This window comes from Cebidichthys violaceus, unplaced genomic scaffold (genome assembly GCF_023349555.1).
Source record: "Cebidichthys violaceus isolate CVI_PGR_0920_01 unplaced genomic scaffold, fCebVio1.0.p SCAF_9, whole genome shotgun sequence".
Lineage (NCBI taxonomy): Eukaryota > Metazoa > Chordata > Actinopteri > Perciformes > Stichaeidae > Cebidichthys > Cebidichthys violaceus.
This window is the reverse complement of record NW_027176975.1, coordinates 1,586,886-1,605,871: the sequence shown is the minus strand read 5'-3', so window position 1 is coordinate 1,605,871 and position 18,986 is coordinate 1,586,886. Positions and strand designations below refer to the sequence as shown.

General features: G+C 40.3%; 1 protein-coding gene across 1 annotated transcript in view; it reads right to left on the bottom strand.

Annotated features, from left to right (window-relative positions):
- prdm6 (PR domain containing 6) overlaps positions 1-18,773 on the bottom strand; it is a 97,590-nt gene extending 78,817 nt beyond the window's left edge. Inside the window, exons 1-4 of the mRNA XM_068703531.1 lie at positions 18,638-18,773; positions 16,759-17,477; positions 7,676-7,824; positions 6,584-6,742 (exon numbers count right to left, since the gene is read on the bottom strand). Coding sequence (XP_068559632.1) covers positions 6,584-6,742; positions 7,676-7,824; positions 16,759-17,461 — 1,011 coding nt within the window. The 5' untranslated portion in view covers positions 17,462-17,477; positions 18,638-18,773. The remainder of the gene's footprint in view (positions 1-6,583; positions 6,743-7,675; positions 7,825-16,758; positions 17,478-18,637) is intronic.
- Between the last annotated feature and the right edge of the window lie 213 nt (positions 18,774-18,986).

Sequence of the window (18,986 nt, the reverse complement as noted above, 5' to 3'; positions counted from 1 at the left end):
ATACCACCACCCAAAGGACTGACATACCACCACCCAAAGGACTGATATACCACCATCCAAAAGACTGATATACCACCACCCAAAAGACTGACATACCACCACCCAAAAGACTGATATACCACCACCCAAAGGACTGACATACCACCACCCAAAAGACTGATATACCACCACCCAAAAGACTGACATACCACCACCCAAAGGACTGACATACCACCACCCAAAGGACTGATATACCACCACCCAAAGGACCGATATACTACCACCAACAGCACTGACGGCTGGTCCTTCTGATTTCCCATCCACCCTCCACCCAGATGCCCAAATGACATCAACTCCCTGCTAATACTCCGTCTTGACCATCCACCAGCCCCGCCCACCTGTCCCACCAACCCTCGCCCATTTGTCCCAATGACGTACCTCAACCCAGTAACTTAACATTGACTCTCACCGACTGATCTCACCAAAACAAATCGCTCTCTGCAGTGAAACCATGTCAACGGTGTCTAATATACAACACAAACAAATATTGACACTCAACTCCACCCTGAAACAATGGAAATGTAACCCTTACTGGGAATATGTCGGAGTACTGCATGCATCTGCATCGGCTGATTTATTTTTCAAATGAAGATGATGAATTAAGATTTGAAAGCACCAAACTGACCCTCACCCTCTAATCTGATCCCCCAGTCCGATCAAACCCTAAAAAAAGCAACCTGGACAACTTGTTGTTCTTACTTCATGCAACAATCACACAGCAATCAGAACAGAAGTCAGGTGAACGAAACGTCTTTCGGAGGACGTCAATCAAGGAGTCTGAGACCCCTTGATTGACCCTTCAGATTCTAAAATCACAAGACAAATATTTGTCTCTTACAATTGTCACTAAAACATCTTTTGAATACTTTACTGATGCCCAGCAGTTTTCGTTATTCAAACTGCAAACCGGGGAGACGGGACCTCCTCGATTGCCACAGAGTATTTTGCACACTGTCTAAACATCACTTTGGTACAAAGAGGATAAAGAAGGTGAAATATTTAACATACATTATCAAAAGAATATTGGAAGACGGTTGCCAAAACAGAGAAAAGTTAGAGAAAGAAAATTCAATTGACAGTCGGTGTTTACAACATAACAGACCCTTTCTTTTGAACATTTTATTGAGCTAATAAACGGAGCTGATGGACGAACATCCAGAGACGGTTTCAAAGCTCTGACTTCATCACAGCATGTGAAACCTCAACAGACGTCGACACAGGAGAGGAAACAACCAGCGGCTCCATCACACACACACACACACACACTGTGTTATTCCAACATGAAGGTCCTGATGGAAAAAGTCTTTGTTCTTGAACCTCCCGTGGTCACCATGCCTACAGGGTGATGTCACACAGAGCGGAGAAAATGAACTGAGTTAACCCGAGTGACCGAGTGGGTTTAACCAAACAGACCCGTGGGTGAGCGGTGGTTCGTGGTGACCGCGGTCTGAACCTTCATGTCAGCTACAAGGAGTTTTATTTAAACCCTCTAAAACAGGCCCTCTGTGTTCACACTCTTTGGGTCCACCTTGGTTCCAGGTCTGGCCCAGTTATGGTTCTGATACGTGCATGGGTTATGGGTCGGACACAACGTGAGCTGAAAGCAGTCTCAATGTCTCGTCAACACTTGATGAGATGAGAGAAGCGGCCACGTTGGCCTCTGACTTTAAAAGTTTGATTTGACCAAAGAGTCTTTATTTGTTTCGTTTTTGTTGTTTCTCTCCAACCTTCCAACCTTCCAACCAAACACGCATAATCCGCTTTCAGGTTCTATGCACCACAGATCTGGAACAAATGTCCCCAAACCAACGTGATCTCACAGAAATATACGTGAAACCAGAAAAAGGTGCTATGTGGACGGAGGTCCTAAAGCCCAGAAATTGCGTTTTTCTGGCTTTTTTTGTTTTTTTTAGACGCGTATACATGTCAACGTCACAAGCAATGAAATCGAGCAGAAGGCGGGCTTTATGAGGTAGATGTGGTTGGAACGGACAGTGATATCAGCTACAGTTAATTACGATGAACTCTATCATTTCTTTCCCTCCTCCATATTCAACAGCAAGAGTTTGATGTCGGCATTGAATACATTTTTCCCCATTTTTTTACATTTGATCACCTGGCTGAATGGATCATCTTCAGATTAAAATATGTGATATGTTGATATTCTTTCATTCCTTTACATTAATCGGAATATCAACGGCTGCATGTAAACATAAATATTAGTGGAATATTCATTACATTATCCGTGTTAACAGCTTTTTGGGAATATTGTCTTTTTTGGAAAAAAAACGGAATATTTGCTGCTCACAGAACTTTTCCATTCACTTCCGTTCACATTGACATCTTTGCATGACTTTGTATCTATGAGCCTCGACATCCAGAGACCCTTCAGACAAACTGAACCGCTGCAGTACGTCACGGCTTCTATTAAAACGTTCCGTCGATAAAAAGTCAAACGTCTCACTGAAATCAAAACAACTGGAAACCAAAAATTCGACGTATAAAAAAAAAAAAACGATAATTATGTAATCAAACCGAAATGACGTCAATGGCTCCTTTAATAATAATAAAAACCAGAATACAGACAGTTAGACAAACATTAAATAATGACATCAGTCAAGAAAACATTACCGAGCTTTAACTGGACGCTGTGACCACAAACCACTGAAAACACAAAGTCAATGGGGATTCTTCAGGGAATGCAGCGTTAATACGATGACGGACAGACGGACAAACACAAACGGACAGACGAGTCGGGACGAACGGCAGAGGTTCACTTAGAAAACACACAAAGAAATGAGATTTTAAGATGTGAAAAAAAAGCAAAGCAGACATTTTCTGAATCCTCTGGAGTCTCCTCAACGTCCACACTAATTAAATATTTTGTCTCAAACTGTCCCTTTCTCTCCCCTCTCTGCTCTGTTTTTGGTTTCTGAACCGGGAGGTCAAGGGTTCAAGTCTTCCCTTCCCTCAACATGATTAGTCAGACACACGAGGGAACGTTTACTGCAATGTTACTCAATAGAGAGGTGAAGTCCTCAGCTATAGGACCTCATTTCAGGACACAATATGAACGGTAGTCAACGGCAAGAAAGTTTGAACTGTGCCATGAATCACACATTTGTTGTTTGTTGATTCAAAAGCCGGTTATTAAATAAACTTAATGTAAACAATCTTTTCCAAAACCAGGATCTGAGTATTCCTGATTCAAACTGAAACTTTATGAAAATGTTCCTCAATTCAGATACTTGTTTTATTTATTTATTTAAAATAATAATGTAATAACAGGAAAGAGAAGTAATTAAGTAACTATATTTAGGTTACAGGAAGAACATAGTCCGATTAATATTAAGATGTATATAAGTAAATGTTTGATTATATTCAATGGCAGAAAATGGGGGGGGGAAGCAATCAATACTTCCAGGACTTCAAAAGTCTAAAATCCAAATATATTTAATTCATAATGATATAAAACAAATCTTCACATCAGAGAAACTGGAACAGAAACTGTAGTTTTCTGTCAGTTGATTAACTAATGAATCAACTGATTGGTTGAGCACTAAACTAAACATTCCGTCATAGATGTGAAATCATTAAACATAATATATATATATATATACATATATATATATATATATATATATATATATATATATATATATGTGTGTATAGACATATTATTATTATTATTATAATGCTGTGCTGATGTCTCAGAGGCAGTAAATGATGAAGCTCCGTTAAAAGGATCATTCCTCCATGAATTTAAACGCTGAGCTCAGCGGATCAATGTGTCGAGCCGTAAAATACTGCAGCGGCAGAAAAAAAGAACAGAGTCCTCCTCCGTGAAGACGAAGAGCGTCTTAATTAAAGCTGGCCCTTCCTGGACACCATAGACAACGTGACACCGGCTGCCTGATTGGCTATAGGACAAACATCGCTTCCTGTTTTGGGGGGCGTCAATAAAGCCAGTTTAACACGTTTTTAATGGGATCGGCGCGTGAAGCCACTTCATCGACGCCGGCCCTAATGACCGGTTTCAGCCGATAACGTGCCGACGGTTAGAGCCCGGTGAGCCGAGGGGCCTCAACGGCTGGTTCCAGACCCCACAGAGGGTCGCAGCGGCGCTCTGCATGGGTCCAAAATAACAAAGTGGACATGGATGCTTGAATACTCAAACATAGAGAGAGCGATTCAAGTTCTTTTTCCTCTTTACTATTTTACTGCACATGCAGGAATATTTAAACCTCCACACGTTTATTTATTCAGGTTGTTCAGCCTCCTGAGAAGTATTTTTACACGCTGCACACAGATTTTTATTGTATTTCACAAAATGAAAATCTCATTGTTCTCGAGCTGAATGAAGGCGTGATCACGATCATTTTATAGGAGCACGACAAAACATTTAAATGGAAATTATTTAGTAAATTATTATTTAGTTAAATACAATCTGTAAAGAAAAGTCACTTTATCTCCAAAGCAGCAAAAAGAAAGAATGAAGGAGAAAGATATCTCCGAAATCTAGAACAGATTATAACTGACACATTTAATTATATCATTTTACTGTATTTTAGTTTTATTAAAAATATAGTTAGGAAAATTAATAATAAAGTCTAATATTGCAAAAAGAGTAAAGATTTTGCGAAAATTAGGACATTTTAGATTATGAAGTGAGAATTCAGTTGTAATATATAGAAATGGAAACGAGTTTGGAGGATCATTTTAAATCCGTCAGTTCTTTGAAACTGTGTTTGAAGTATCTCCTTGTGTAACAAAACCATAATATTTGTTAAGTTTTATATGAAAATCCACCTTTTCTCTTCCGGTAAAACCTCATATTATACATAAATGTATCCAATGAACTAATGTGGAAACACAACCATCACTTAAAAGTTTGTCCCGTGATGGTTTGATCGTTTACCGTACAGATGAGTCTCTGTACTGAAGGAAAACTGTAAAATCCTGCTGTCAGTGAACTCAACTCTTGCTCACAAATCCTTATATGAGAGCTCCGTGCTGCTGCTGGACTTGGTCTAAGATGTCTCGCATGTCCCGCCCCCCCTGACCTCTGACCTTCAGTAACTCCCAACCCCCCTCCTCCCCCTCCTCTCCCTCCTCACCCCCTCCCCCCCTGATGTCCAGCAGAGAGACTGATGTCCATTCAACCGGCGTCTGACTGACCTTTACAGCTCGGCCACAAGGGACTCATCCATCTCTCTGTCTCCCAGCATCCTTCACTCCCTCTGTCTGTCTCCCAGCATCCTTCACTCCCTCTGTCTGTCTCCCAGCATCCTTCACTCCTTCTCTCTGTCTCCCAGCATCCTTCACTCCCTCTGTCTGTCTCCCAGCATCCTTCACTCCTTCTCTCTGTCTCCCAGCATCCTTCACTCCCTCTCTCTGTCTCCCAGCATCCTTCACTCCTTCTCTCTGTCTCCCAGCATCCTTCACTCTCTCTCTCTCTCTCTCTGTCTCCCATCATCCTTCACTCCCTCTCTCTGTCTCCCAGCATGCTTCACTCCATCTCTCTGTCTCCCAGAATCCTTCACTCCATCTCTGTCTCCCAGCATCCTTCACTTCCTTTCTCTGTCTCCCAGCATCCTTCACTCCCTCTCTCTGTCTCCCAGCATTCTTCACTCCCTCCTTCTGTCTCCCAGCATCCCTCACTCCATCTCTCTGTCTCCCAGCATCCTTCACTCCATCTCTCTGTCTCCCAGCATCCTTCACTCCATCTCTCTGTCTCCCAGCATCCTTCACTCCATCTCTCTGTCTCCCAGCATCCTTCACTCCCTCCTTCTGTCTCCCAGCATCCTTCACTCTCTCTCTGTCTCCCAGCATCCTTCACTCCATCTCTCTGTCTCCCAGCATCCTTCATTCCCTCTCTCTGTCTCCCAGCATTCTTCACTCCCTCCTTCTGTCTCCCAGCATCCTTCACTCCATCTCTCTGTCTCCCAGAATCCGTCATTCCCTCTCTTTGTCTCCCAGCATCCTTCACTCCCTCTCTCTGTCTCCCAGCATCCTTCACTCCATCTCTCTGCCTCCCAGCATCCTTCACTCCATCACTCTGTCTCCCAGCATCCTTCACTCTCTCTCTGTCTCCCAGCATCCTTCACTCCATCTCTCTGTCTCCCAGCATCCTTCACTCCATCTCTCTGTCTCCCAGTATCCTTCACTCCATCTCTCTGTGTCCCAGCATCCTTCACTCCCTCTCTCTGTCTCCCAGCATCCTTCACTCCCTCTCTCTGTCTCCCAGCATCCTTCACTCCATTTCGCTGTCTCCCAGAATCCTTCACTCCATCTCTGTCTCCCAGCATCCTTCACTCCCTGTCTCTGTCTCCCAGAATCCTTCACTCCATCTCTCTGTCTCCCAGAATCCTTCACTCCCTCTCTCTGTCTCCCAGCATCCTTCAGTTCCTCTCTGTCTCCCAGAATCCTTCACTCCCTCTCTCTTTTCCTCATAATGAACCCAGCGAGACAGTTCAAACAGTAGACACTGACATAAACACTACGTTACCCATAACCCCACTCTTCAGCACACGGCCCCTCTTACCTCCCACAGGTGTCTGCTGTTCCTGACGGCTCCAGAGTGCAGTTTGTCCAGCAGCAGAGGGACTCCCTGAAACGGGCCGATCCAGGTTCCCTGAGGGATCCTCTGAGACGCACAGATCCCATAACCCAGACCAGGAACTGTACTGGTGCAGAGACACACCTGAGAACACGATGTACACAGAGTTCAAAAGAAACACTTTCAATCTATTCATAAAATATATTTTTCTATTCATACAATTTATTTATATTCAAATACTGTTTTTATTTCATGAAATATCTATATTTCTAATGCAATTAATTTAAATACACACAATGTCTCTCTCTCATCTCTCTCATCTCATCTTCGTCCGCTTTATCCGGGATCGGGTCGCGGGGGCAACAGCTCCAATGTATTCTATTCATACAATTTATTTATATTTATACAATTGATATATTTTATAAAATTAATTTCTATTCATACAATTTTATTTATATTTATACAATTTTATTTCTATTTATACAATTGATATATTTTATAAAATAAATGTTCTATTCATACAATTAATTATAATTCATACAATTTATTTCTATTCATACAATATCAATATATTCATACAATTTATTTGTATTTAAGCAATTATTTATATTTGCACAATCTATTTATATTCATACAATGTAATTCTCTTTGTACAATTTATTTATATACATACGTTTTATTTATATGCAATTTATAAAATGTATTGAATTTGATACAATTCATTATATTCATACAAATTGTTTATATTAATGAAAATTATTGAAATTGATATAACTTAATACCACTAATTCACCACTAATATTTAAAAAGCTGCAGAAATGTTGCTCATTTGTGTGATGAAAGCAGCCAACATAAAATATCAAACTAAATGGAGAAGAAGCTTTTTTTACTTAAATGTATCAAAGAAATGGATCCAAAAAGAGATCTTTTAGTGAACGTGAACTGGCTTTGAGCTGCACCATGAACACTTCCTTTCTTTGCTTAGAAGACAGAAGTGTATCTCTGATGACGTGACATTTCTAACATCTTCTTTGAAACATTGTGATGAAAAGAAGTCAGACAGACAGGAAGTCTTACCTCTCTGGGCAGGTCTCTGAGCCAATCAGGGACGTCCGGCAGCGTGACGGGCGCCGCCGTGCTGCTGGTGCCGACGAGTCGCCGCAGAGAGTGAAGAGGGCCGTGCATCGGACACTCGCCGTTCCTGTTGTCTGCACACATGTCGCAACCTGGAGGTACGAGTCACTGATTATTATATTTCATAACCAGCAGACAAACAACATCAAACTAGATTCATATCAAACAAACTACTCAAAAAACCTTTATATCAAAAATGTACATTTATTACTGAATTTTTCAAAGTAAAATGCTGTGTTTACGACCTGAATTCAGTCTATGACTTTAATCATTTTCATGATTTCATGTGTGTGATTTTTGTAAATATTGTGATTTTTTTTATTTTATTCCAGACCACTATTTATACATGTGTTTGTATTTATTATAAGTGTCAAACAAATTTGTCTTTTATGCAGAAATTCCTTTAATAAAAATAGAAATGAAAACAGGTTTGTCCTTGAAATTTACACATTCAAAAGACTCTGTATATATAAATCCACTTGTATAAACACGGAATGTATGAAACAGCAGCGTGATTATTGGTTATTGATTATTACACTGTTTATTGGAGCTCTTTGTACTTTAAAGAATATCCTGCAGCTGTCTGATCATCTGAACTGTTTTTTATAGGAGCCTTTAGTCAAAAAACTAGATTTGAATGATAGTTTAAATCTGTTAAAGACTAGTTTGTCCTCCAGTCGTATAAAATAACCTTCTGACAAAGTGACAAAGTGAAGAGGAAGAAGGCCGGATCGTGTTTGAAACTCTTCTGTCTGCGCTGTTGTTCCAGGTTAAATGTGGCGAGCAGCGGATTGCTGGGAATTAGCGAGTGTCAACATTTACTCAGAGATGCAGTCTGACAGTAATGGATGTTAATTGACTGCAGCAACATAATGAGAGATTATTATCTGGACACAAAACTCCCACAAAGCAGAGAGAACAGGAAGTTAATGTTGTTGCTTTTTCTGCTTTTCCCAAAATTAAATATCCGCAGTTTGAGAGAGCGACGGCTTCTTTTACACCGTGATTGATGGAAGTAAATTAAACCATATTACTGTCATTTATAAAGCACAGAATGTAACGCAAGTTCACGGTCGAGTAAATGGGAAACATTTTACAGGACAGGTCTTCAGTAATGGGAACATTGTGTTTAATGGTGCTCTGGTATGTATGAACCTCACAGCTGTGTGAAGAACAGAAAATGTTGATGGGAAGAAAAGTCCTTTTTATGGCTCGACTGAAACTAAGAGGAAACTAAGCTTTAGTTACACTAAGGTAAATTGTTGTGCAGCTGTTGCCGGAAATAGTGCAAATAAAACAAAATATAAACAATAAAGATTATTAAGTGCAAAAACCTCAACAAAAATAAATGTACAGAATGCCAGCAATGTAAACAGTTACGGGTAAATAAACTGGCAAATGGTAAGTTTTATATTCATGTATCTTTTTCTGCAAACCATGGATATGTTGAATGACGTTTATGGACCAACAACGTAACAACGCAATGTAACAATGTAACATAACAATGTAACATAACAATCTAACAATGCAATGTAACAATGTAACATAACAACGTAACATAATAACATAACGTAACAATATAATGCAACATAACAACATAACTTAACAATGTAACAATGTAGCACAACAATGCAACAGCGTAACAACGTAACGTAACAACGTAACATAACAACGTAACGTAACAACGTAACATAACGTAACAACGTAACATAACGTAACAACGTAAAATGACAACGTAACATAACAACATAACATAACAACATAACATAACAACGTAACGTAACAACGTAACCCAACAACTTAACGTGACAACTTAACCTAACAACTTAACGTTAGCAACTTAACTTAACAATGTAACAAGGAGCAATGTAACAATGTAGCGCAACAATGCAACAATGTAACAGTGCAACGTAACAACGTAACGTAACAACGTAACATGACAGCTTAACATAACAACGTAACATAACAACGTAACGTAACAACGTAACGTAACAACGTAACGTAACAACGTAACCTAACAACTTAATGTGACAACTTAACCTGACAACTTAACCTAACAACTTAACCTAACAACTTAACGTGACAACTTAACTTAACAATGTAACAACTTAACAACTGTAACTAGCATTAATAAAGAGCAACTGCCCTTAGTGGACTTTCTTCCATAACACTACTTCACAAGTGGTCTCCTGGGTGAAAGTCCTGTGTTTGTTTGACCTGACCTTAGTGGAGTTTTCTTGCTTGTTAAATTCCTTATGAAATCAGGTCACTTTCAATAACAGCCACATGTCCTTCATCAGCAGGAGAATGACATGAGATGTGACTTAAAGCTCTGGAAAAATTTCCAAAAAGGGACTTTGTGCTAAGAATGATTGAGTCAGTAATAACGTGGAGTTTCCTTGATTTGACACTAAAACAGAAAAAGTGAAGTTACAACTTTTATATTTAAAGATCCAAAAGGTGTTTGAAACCTCAAGCACATGCATCTCTTCTCTCTGAGCTCCATCATCTCACACGGAGAATAAAGAGAACAGAACGGTGTCGGCTGTAGATGAGCTGTGACCGTCCGTCCACAGCGACACACTCGGATTATTTTCACAGCTTCATTAGAAAGTTCAGAGCGCAGAGAGACGACGAGGAGACGACGATGAAGACGAGTTCAGACTCAAACCGTCGACGTCTGCTGACGAGTTTCACTCTGAGCTTTTTACAAGAGCACTGGAGCTCTGATTCACTTAATACTGCAGCTGATACAAACTGATACCAATACTGAGACAGACTTTTGTTGTTTTACTTATTTTTTGATTAAATACTTTCTTATTTAAAACAACATTTTTATTAATTTTCGTTTGTTTAATTTATGCAAAGTTATTGTACATTAAACAGGTTAGAACTTGTGTCTCTTTTGTAAATAAAAAGTTTTTTGTTGAAAATGTTGTACTGTATACTGAAAATACTGTGAAACAAACTCAAGGAAAAGAATCATAATTTTAGTACTAATTTTAGAATCAGTAATTTTAGGTGTACTACTACTATTAAATTATATTTGCCACACATGATCTATTTTTTTGAAAAATATATGTGCAATGAAAGAGGCATTATATTCTGACAGACGTTTAGCTTTGTAAAATATATTTTGTATACATTTATCTAAACTTCTAAATTCAAGAATAATAGTAATTTATAGTAATATTAATTAAAGAAAAATGACAATGTATTTATATGTATTTCAAAATATATATACTGGTTTCTTTATATGCAGTATGTTTATACAGTATTTGTTCTACTGCTAGTACTACTCCCAATATGTATTATTACTATACTACTAGTAGAACTTTTACTAAATGTCTGATAATGACTCAAAAATAAAATATTCTGAAATGGATTTCTGTTTGTAAAAATAATTATCGACACAAGGTTCACTTTCAAGACATGTTCCGGAGCTTTCAGTCGCATCGTGTGGCCTTCATGTGACTAAAATAACAACGTGATGTACAATATCTGTAAATTTAACACATGTATAATGTAATTTTTGTAACGTAAATATTGTTTTTACCACTAACATCCACTTCTCCACCAGCAGAAGAGCAACACGCCGCTCCTCTCTGACTCGTGGCTGTAAACGTCTTTTCTGCAGTGAACCTTCGTCCTCTTCCTCTCCCTCAGACTGATGAACTGGCTGTGAACTTGTTATGGCGTTCTCTCCTCGCCGCCCATCATTCAAACTCAGTATTCTGTTACATCCATCGCCAGTGTTTAGACAGCTCCGCTCCGCCTCTGATGTCGAAGCGCCGGACGCCGTTGACACTGAAAACGTCTTGTGAGACGATTCGTACTAGTTTGTCTCCACGAAATGTGGATTTCTTTATTTCTTTTTCCCAAACATTTTATCTATTAAAACATCTACTTTAACTAATTTGCCTCGATGATATGAACGTAATCCTGAGTGATTGACAGTCAGAGTGAGATGCAGGTTCCTGACCGGTCGCCATCACAAACAGCGAGAAGGTCTCGGCTCCGTAACAAACTCCTGGACTTCTCCCCAACAGAACCATCTCACTTCATGAAGACTATTGATGTTGATGACTGCGTTTGTTTCCAACGCAGCTGTGAGTCCAGATGAGGACGGACCACACAGCGAGGCTTCGCTCCTCCTCTGTAAACTCAACCAAAAAGAAAAACCCTCTGCAACGCAGAGCTCTTTTAGCTCCTGGTTTTGGTTTTATGTCATATTTCACTGTACACTCTCAGCTCAGCAGCAAACAGCAGACAGACAGTTAGAGACTAACTGGTGAACATGGTGGAGCCTTTAGCAGCTACATAGGAGCTGGTGGAGACCAAAAACGGAACTAAAAGATGGTTTATACGGTGATAGTAATTATGTATTACGTTGTTTTGGAGCAGTTCTGCCCTCTATTAGAGAACACATCACAGAATGTAACTTTATGAATTGTGATGTTTTCATGAGCACTTCCAAAGCATCCCAAGAAAGTTGCCTCTTTATCTATTTGTTTTGCATCTTTTGTAGTTGTTTTCTGTCTCTTTGTGGTCTTTTTGCATCTCTTTGTAGTAATTTTTTGTTTCTTTATCTTAAATTTTTGTCTCTTTGTTGATGTTTGGTGACTCTTTGAGGTTGTTTTGCTCCTTTTCAATCATTGTGAGTCTCTTTACGTCAATGTTTTGCATCTCTTTGTAGTTATTTGTTCTCTTTGTAGATGTTTTGTGTCTCTTTATAGTTGTTTTGCATGTCTTTGTAGTTATTTTTTCTCTTTGTAGTTGTCTTTGTGTCCTTTTGTAGTTGTTTTGCATGTCTTTGTAGATGTTTTGTGTCTCTTTGTGGTCTTTTTGAGTGTCTTCCTGGTTGGTGTTTTTAATTGAGTGACATTTGGCAGGTGAAGGGCCCCCTTAATATTCCACCCATGAGCTTGGTTAGCTTCCATTAGTTCGGATTTAAAAGGTTCTGTGAATGCTGTACGTTGGGACACAATGATAAATCTGTGAGATGATATATATACGGGACAGATATTTAGCTGCACTGTTCATACGGTTGTAGATATCCCTTTAATATTTCTGTTTGTATGATTCTTTAGGACAGCAGAACACATCAAATGGGTTCATTGTCCCACAGTAAACAATAAAACATGTTTAAGAGACAGCTTAAACAAGTGTGTGTGTGTGTGTGTGTGTGTGTGTGTGTGTGTGTTTAACAACTTCACTAAATCACAATAAAACCGCCCGCTGACATTCAGTCCAGACGTCATTTGTCAGAATTGATTTGTGTTTTTTGTCAAACGTTTTATTTCTCCAACAGAAATAAATACGATTTAAATCCATTGAAATATAAAACTTCAAGATCTGTATTTTATTCTCCATTTCTACTATAAGTGACAGTAGAGCAGATCAGAAAATTAAATATACAAATTTAAATATTTAATATTTAATATTTTTGTAGCTTCAACTTTCTCTTAAAGTTGTAATTAAAGATATTCTGTTATTTTTTTTAATAAATAACGACATGGATTCACTTTTATACTTGTTATAAACCTGCCGCTACTAAATATTATGATGACATTATTTTCTCCAAAACATCAAGTAAGTTTGTATGAGTGTGATTATTGCTCACGTGTTCGATATGTATCTGTATTTTGAATAATGGTTTAAAATATCGATGTCAAAATGTCAGAATTGATCATTTAAAAATCAATCTGCGATCTCAAATGCTATCGCTCCCTTATTGATTGACAGCTCTTTAAATGCACGGGTAAAAACGAGACAATAACTAAATTATCATTGAGTTCAGGAGGAGAAGCCAAATTTAGACCCAAACTCAGCGTTCACTCAGCGTTCACACAACAGTGAGCTGGACCAGTCGTACGGTGTCTCCTGGGTCTCTGGGGACTTTTTTTGTCAAGTCTGAAAAACTAAATAGCGACGACATGACATCACTATGACGTCATCGGGGTAGCGTCAGCTCCGAGTCGGAGACGACGCGTTTCGGACAAACCGGAGGTGTGGAGAGCATCCCGTTGCATTATGGGAAACGTTTGACTCTGGACGCTTTGAGTTCTTTATCGCTCTTCTTCAAATGAAAACGTCATGGAAGAGCAACATGAAGTCACCTTTAAAAACACCATGTGATGTTTGATGTTTGATGTGACTTTACTGAGTTTAATGTATTTAAATAATCAACACCTTAAACGAGAAAGGACAGAAATATGTGACAATGTTACAGAAACTACAACAATAATCTATAATAAACACAAATAATGTGACGAATATTCATCACAAAAACGTTTGAAAACACCTTTTATGTTTTATTATTGTTGTAATAATTATTAATATTATTATAATTATCATTGTTATTATTATTATTGGTGTAATTAATAATTGAGGTCAGACGGTGACACATGAGGGAGTGTGTGTGTGTGTGTGTGTGTGTGTGTGTGTGTGTGTGACTGCTTTATCTACACTAACACGCACGCGCACACACGCACACACCCCAGAGACCTCAATACAGCCGTGTTGGGATGATAAATGGCGGGCCGGTGGCCGGAGGATCGATCCCCCCCCCCCCCCCCCCCCCCCTCCCTCTCCCTCTCTCTCTCTCTCTCTCTCTCTCTCTCCCTCTCTGTCTCCCCCCCCCCTCTCTCTCTCTCAAACACAAAACTATATACGGCAATTAATTCCTGCTTGTCCCTCCATCCCTCATCGGCCCTGCCGGCGCGTATCGACGCAGATTACTGCTGATGGTCCGTTTTATCACCGCGGAATATACACACAGACGCGCGAGCGCACGCGCACACACGCGAACACACAACACGCACACACGTGATATAATCTCACTGTTTAGGATCGCTGCCTGAAACCAAAAGCAGCGACAGTCTCTTCAGATACGCAGCGAGGTTATTACAGTAACACGCTGTTATTATGGAGAGACGAGAACGGAATTAGATGATATAAAGAAGCGGTTTAAAACTATAGAAATATGACTTATATATTATATGAAAACAATACAGCAATAAGATGATTTACTGTTATAATAGAGACACAATCCACCTTAAAGTCATGATAATATGGAGATATTAAAGGACTCATTATGTATTTATGTATTTAAAAATACCACGAAAGTCTAACTGCAACACACAGCACTACCTCGTGAATATTATAATTAATATACTAATATTAAAACAATCCATAAAGAACCGTGACAGAAATAAAAGAATCTATTAAAACAGGAGTTTTAAGACAATAAGAGTCCAGTAATGACTGTTGAGCCGGCACGCGCACATAATGAGTAACAAAAAAAAAGTAGAACAAGAGGTTAATGTTGATGTTTAAATACTAGTTATTATTGAATTACAATGATACTCTCGAGAAATACACGTAATGTGTTATTATAAGACAACGATGCAGTAAATCAAACATCATCAGGTACACACAAGTTCAAATGAACCAAATGTCCTCCTCAAACTAACAGACACGAGACTTCACGCTGGTCTCCACGTGCGCGGCGGGAAGCGGAGGGGCTCAAACCGGAGAGAGTTTGGAGAACATCGGACCCGCTGAGCGTCGTGTTCATGTGAGTAACGGCCCACGGGTTCCACACGAGACAGCGGGGCGCGCACGCCCAGTGTGTGTGTGTGTGTGTGTGTGTGTGTGTGTGTGTGTGTGTGTGTGTGTGTGTGTGTGTGGACAGATATTGACAGAGCGCCGTCATGCGTAAAAGACTGGGCCTCATAAAGGAGTTCTGTGAATTCATGCGGAATAAAAATGTGTTTTAAATATTTTTACTGCGGAGTTAAAAAACAAACAAACAGAAGTCGAAACATTTAGAATAAAACATTTAAAAACCTCCGAGGAGCCGTTTGATTTAAAGAAACACTCGATGTCTTTGATCGGAGATAAAGTGAGAGCAATCATCAGCGCGCGACCACGAAAAAGAAGAAGAAACACAGTCAAATGAGAGCGCGTGAAGGCAGACAGGTGAAAAACCCAACTGCTTCATTTACATAAAATCTGAATGAAGTCTGGTTCATATGAACTGGTCTACTGTGAGGGTCTGAGCCCCGGACGGGCTGCTGACCCCTCACCTCTGACCCTCCTCCTCCTCCTCCTCCTCCTCCTCCTCCTCCTCAACACTGCAGCTGTCAAACCAACTGTAACATCTCTCACACACTCACACACACACACACACACACACACACACACACACACACACACACACACACACACATAAGGCCACGTTTTAACGATTAATAACATCTCATATTTAGCTATTTTTTATATTTTAAACTGGAAAATAATTTACTAAAATGATCTTTCATTTATTTCTCACCTTCTTAATTCAACATCCTGATTTTAAGTGAATGTTTAGCTGCACTTAAGGCCTGACGCTCATGTTGTGAGGCTTTGATTGGATACATATTGTAGAGATATTATAAAAACTATCATTAATGCTTGACGAAGTACAAAACAAATATTTAGAAAAATTTAGAAATGCAAAACCATAAATAATATATAAAGAAATTATGAATTACCAGCCAATAACAGCAGGAATATTACACAAATATTACAGAAAGTATTCAGAATTTGATGATCATATTTCCTGAATAATTAAAAGAGATTAATTATATTTAAATAAAGCATAATAAAGTGTGTTCAGTGTCTCACACACACACGGTTCTTTAAGATGTATTATAGAAATATGAAGCAATAATTATTAAAGTTTCTACAAACTCTGTACTGAGTATCAGACAAAAACAAAAGTCACTGAAGCCAAAAAACAGATGACTACTAACAGTTATTATTTAAATATTATAGAAATACAGTCCTCAACTTTATTATAATGTACAGATAATTATACACATTTAAAAGTCACTCAAAGGCCGTTTGGGAATTTTATACGAACATCAGAATATTATAGCGTCAACACACTAGTGAACTACAGTGACCCGAGGTGTGTGTGTGTGTGTGTGTGTGTGTGTGTGTGTGTGTGTGTGTGTGTGTGTGTGTGTGTGTGTACGTACGGTTGTTGAGCTCTCCCGTCTGGTTGCTCAGAGGGATGATCTCCATCCTCTGCTGTCCGTACAGGTAGTAGTCCAGCTCCTCCGACGTCAGCTTGAACCTGGTCGGTTTGCCGCCTTCCTCTCCTCCTCCTCCTCCTCCTCCTCCTCCTCCTCCTCCTCCGCTCTTCACGCTGGACGACACCACGCCGACCCCGCCGCAGCTCTGCTCTTTGGCCTGATGGAGAAGCCCCGCTGCCGGGTGGAGACCCTGCTGGTTGTCCGGGGGTGCGATCACCATAAGATCTCCTCCTGGTCCTGGTCCTCCTCCTCCTCCTCTTTCTCCTCCAGGCCCGGCACACATGGGGGCCAACGCCTGCCCGAAGAGAGCGATCTGCTGGGGGACGGGCAGCTGGGAGAGCCCTGCCGAGGTGGAGATGGACATGGAGGAGGAGGACGGGGTGAGAGCTGCTGCAGCTGAGGAGGAAGAAGCCGAGGAGGACGTGGAAGAAGAGGAAGAGGAGGTGCAGTGCGTGGAGGCCAGGAGGTGGCTGTGCAGGCGCGACGGGCGCAGGCCGTCCATGGGGATGGAGAGGCGGTCGGGTGGAGGCGGCGGCGCCAGAGGAGCCTTCAGCTGCGCCTGAGGGAAGAGCTGCTGCCAGTGCTGCAGGTAGGACGGGTCCACCTTCAGGAAGGCCGAGCCGCTCGGGTCGCCCGGCTTCAGCATGGCTGCCCGCCGGCTGCTGTGGGGGGGCAGAGAGGATGAGGAGGATGAGGTGTCAATCATCAGCATCAGAGGTCAGGGTCATGAACGCAACACAGAGCGCGTTACACCCAAACTCAACTGTGTCAAATCCACCGCAAACAGATTAGAAACATGAAGACGTGTTGTTTTAACAGAAAAACACTGTAAATCACTCCTCTGCTCATTTAACTGACTGGGACTGAAAACAACTCAACATGAATGAAAAGTGTGTCGGCTTTACATTTACTCTCATAAACTGAAGCCGATCACAGAGTTCAGTGATCGGCCGTCACTCACATCAAACTCTTAGTTTTGTGTGTTCTCGCTGAGCCGAATCTCACCTGATTTACAGGTTTTTACCGTCGGCTCACACTTGACTCTTTGACTCAGTAAAAAAAAAGGCAAACCTTCAGCCTGTTTGTAGTTGGTGTTCGATGTGAAAACATGAAAACACACGAGAGGCTGGTGTTTAACCTCGTCCTTCACTTTACGCCTGATCACGTTTCTACTTTTAATTTATTTGGTGGATCAATAAAAAAAAATATCTGAATACATGAGAGTGAGAGATATGAACAAAATGTCAACAATCAGTCTAAGGTGTAAAGTGGAGCAAATTGAATCTACAGCAAAGCTTCATCCAGTGTTTAAATCCTCTATTTTATTACACATTTAACTGTATTTAAGACAAGCTGTCCATCATGTCAACCACCGACAATTTACATTACAGCTTAAAACAAAAAGGTAAAATTTAAATTTTACACCTTTTATCTTCAGTAAATGAACATTAACAGATGAACTGATGTTATTCTACTGAAGCTGAAGATGAACAATCATGTGTTTGGAGGTTATAAACATGTATTTGAGTTTAAGATGTTTCTGTTCACTTGTAATAATGAATAAATAAATCCACATTGTTCTTTAGAAGCTGTAAAAATGTGGCATATTTTAAAAATATGTTAGGCATCAGAAATCTAAAAGCTCCCTTTCAGCCTCATCGTCATAGTAAAAGTATGTTTATTCTAGTTCTCCTCCTCGTGCTGCATAAAGAACGAGCGAAGCAAGTCTCTTCCTGCGAATACAAACGTGGTTAGACTCCATTTGTGAGACTTAAAGTGTGCCTAAACTCTACAGCCAATAAAACACTCAGTGTAAACTGACTTGAGTCTGGTTCGACCCTCCGCTTCAGCTCCGCTCCGCTGTCTCGGTCTCGGATGGTTGTTTCAGCGCGGATTTTACGCACACGCCAAGCGCAAAAACAATACAGCCGCACCAAATAAAAAAGCGCACACTCGCAGGCACTTCGGTTTACTTTAAACCAGTAAAAAGTTTCATGAGGATAAATGTAAAAAAAAAAAGGTCCGGTTAAGTCCAAGTCAGATCGGCGGTCCGGCGTCCTGTCTGTGTCCGGACAGAGGCAGCGGTGGAGCGGGTAGAGCGGCGGCGGCGCTCCGCTGGGTTTCCACCCCGGAGTTTCCCGGGATGTTGTGTGTTTTCTTTTCTTTCTCTT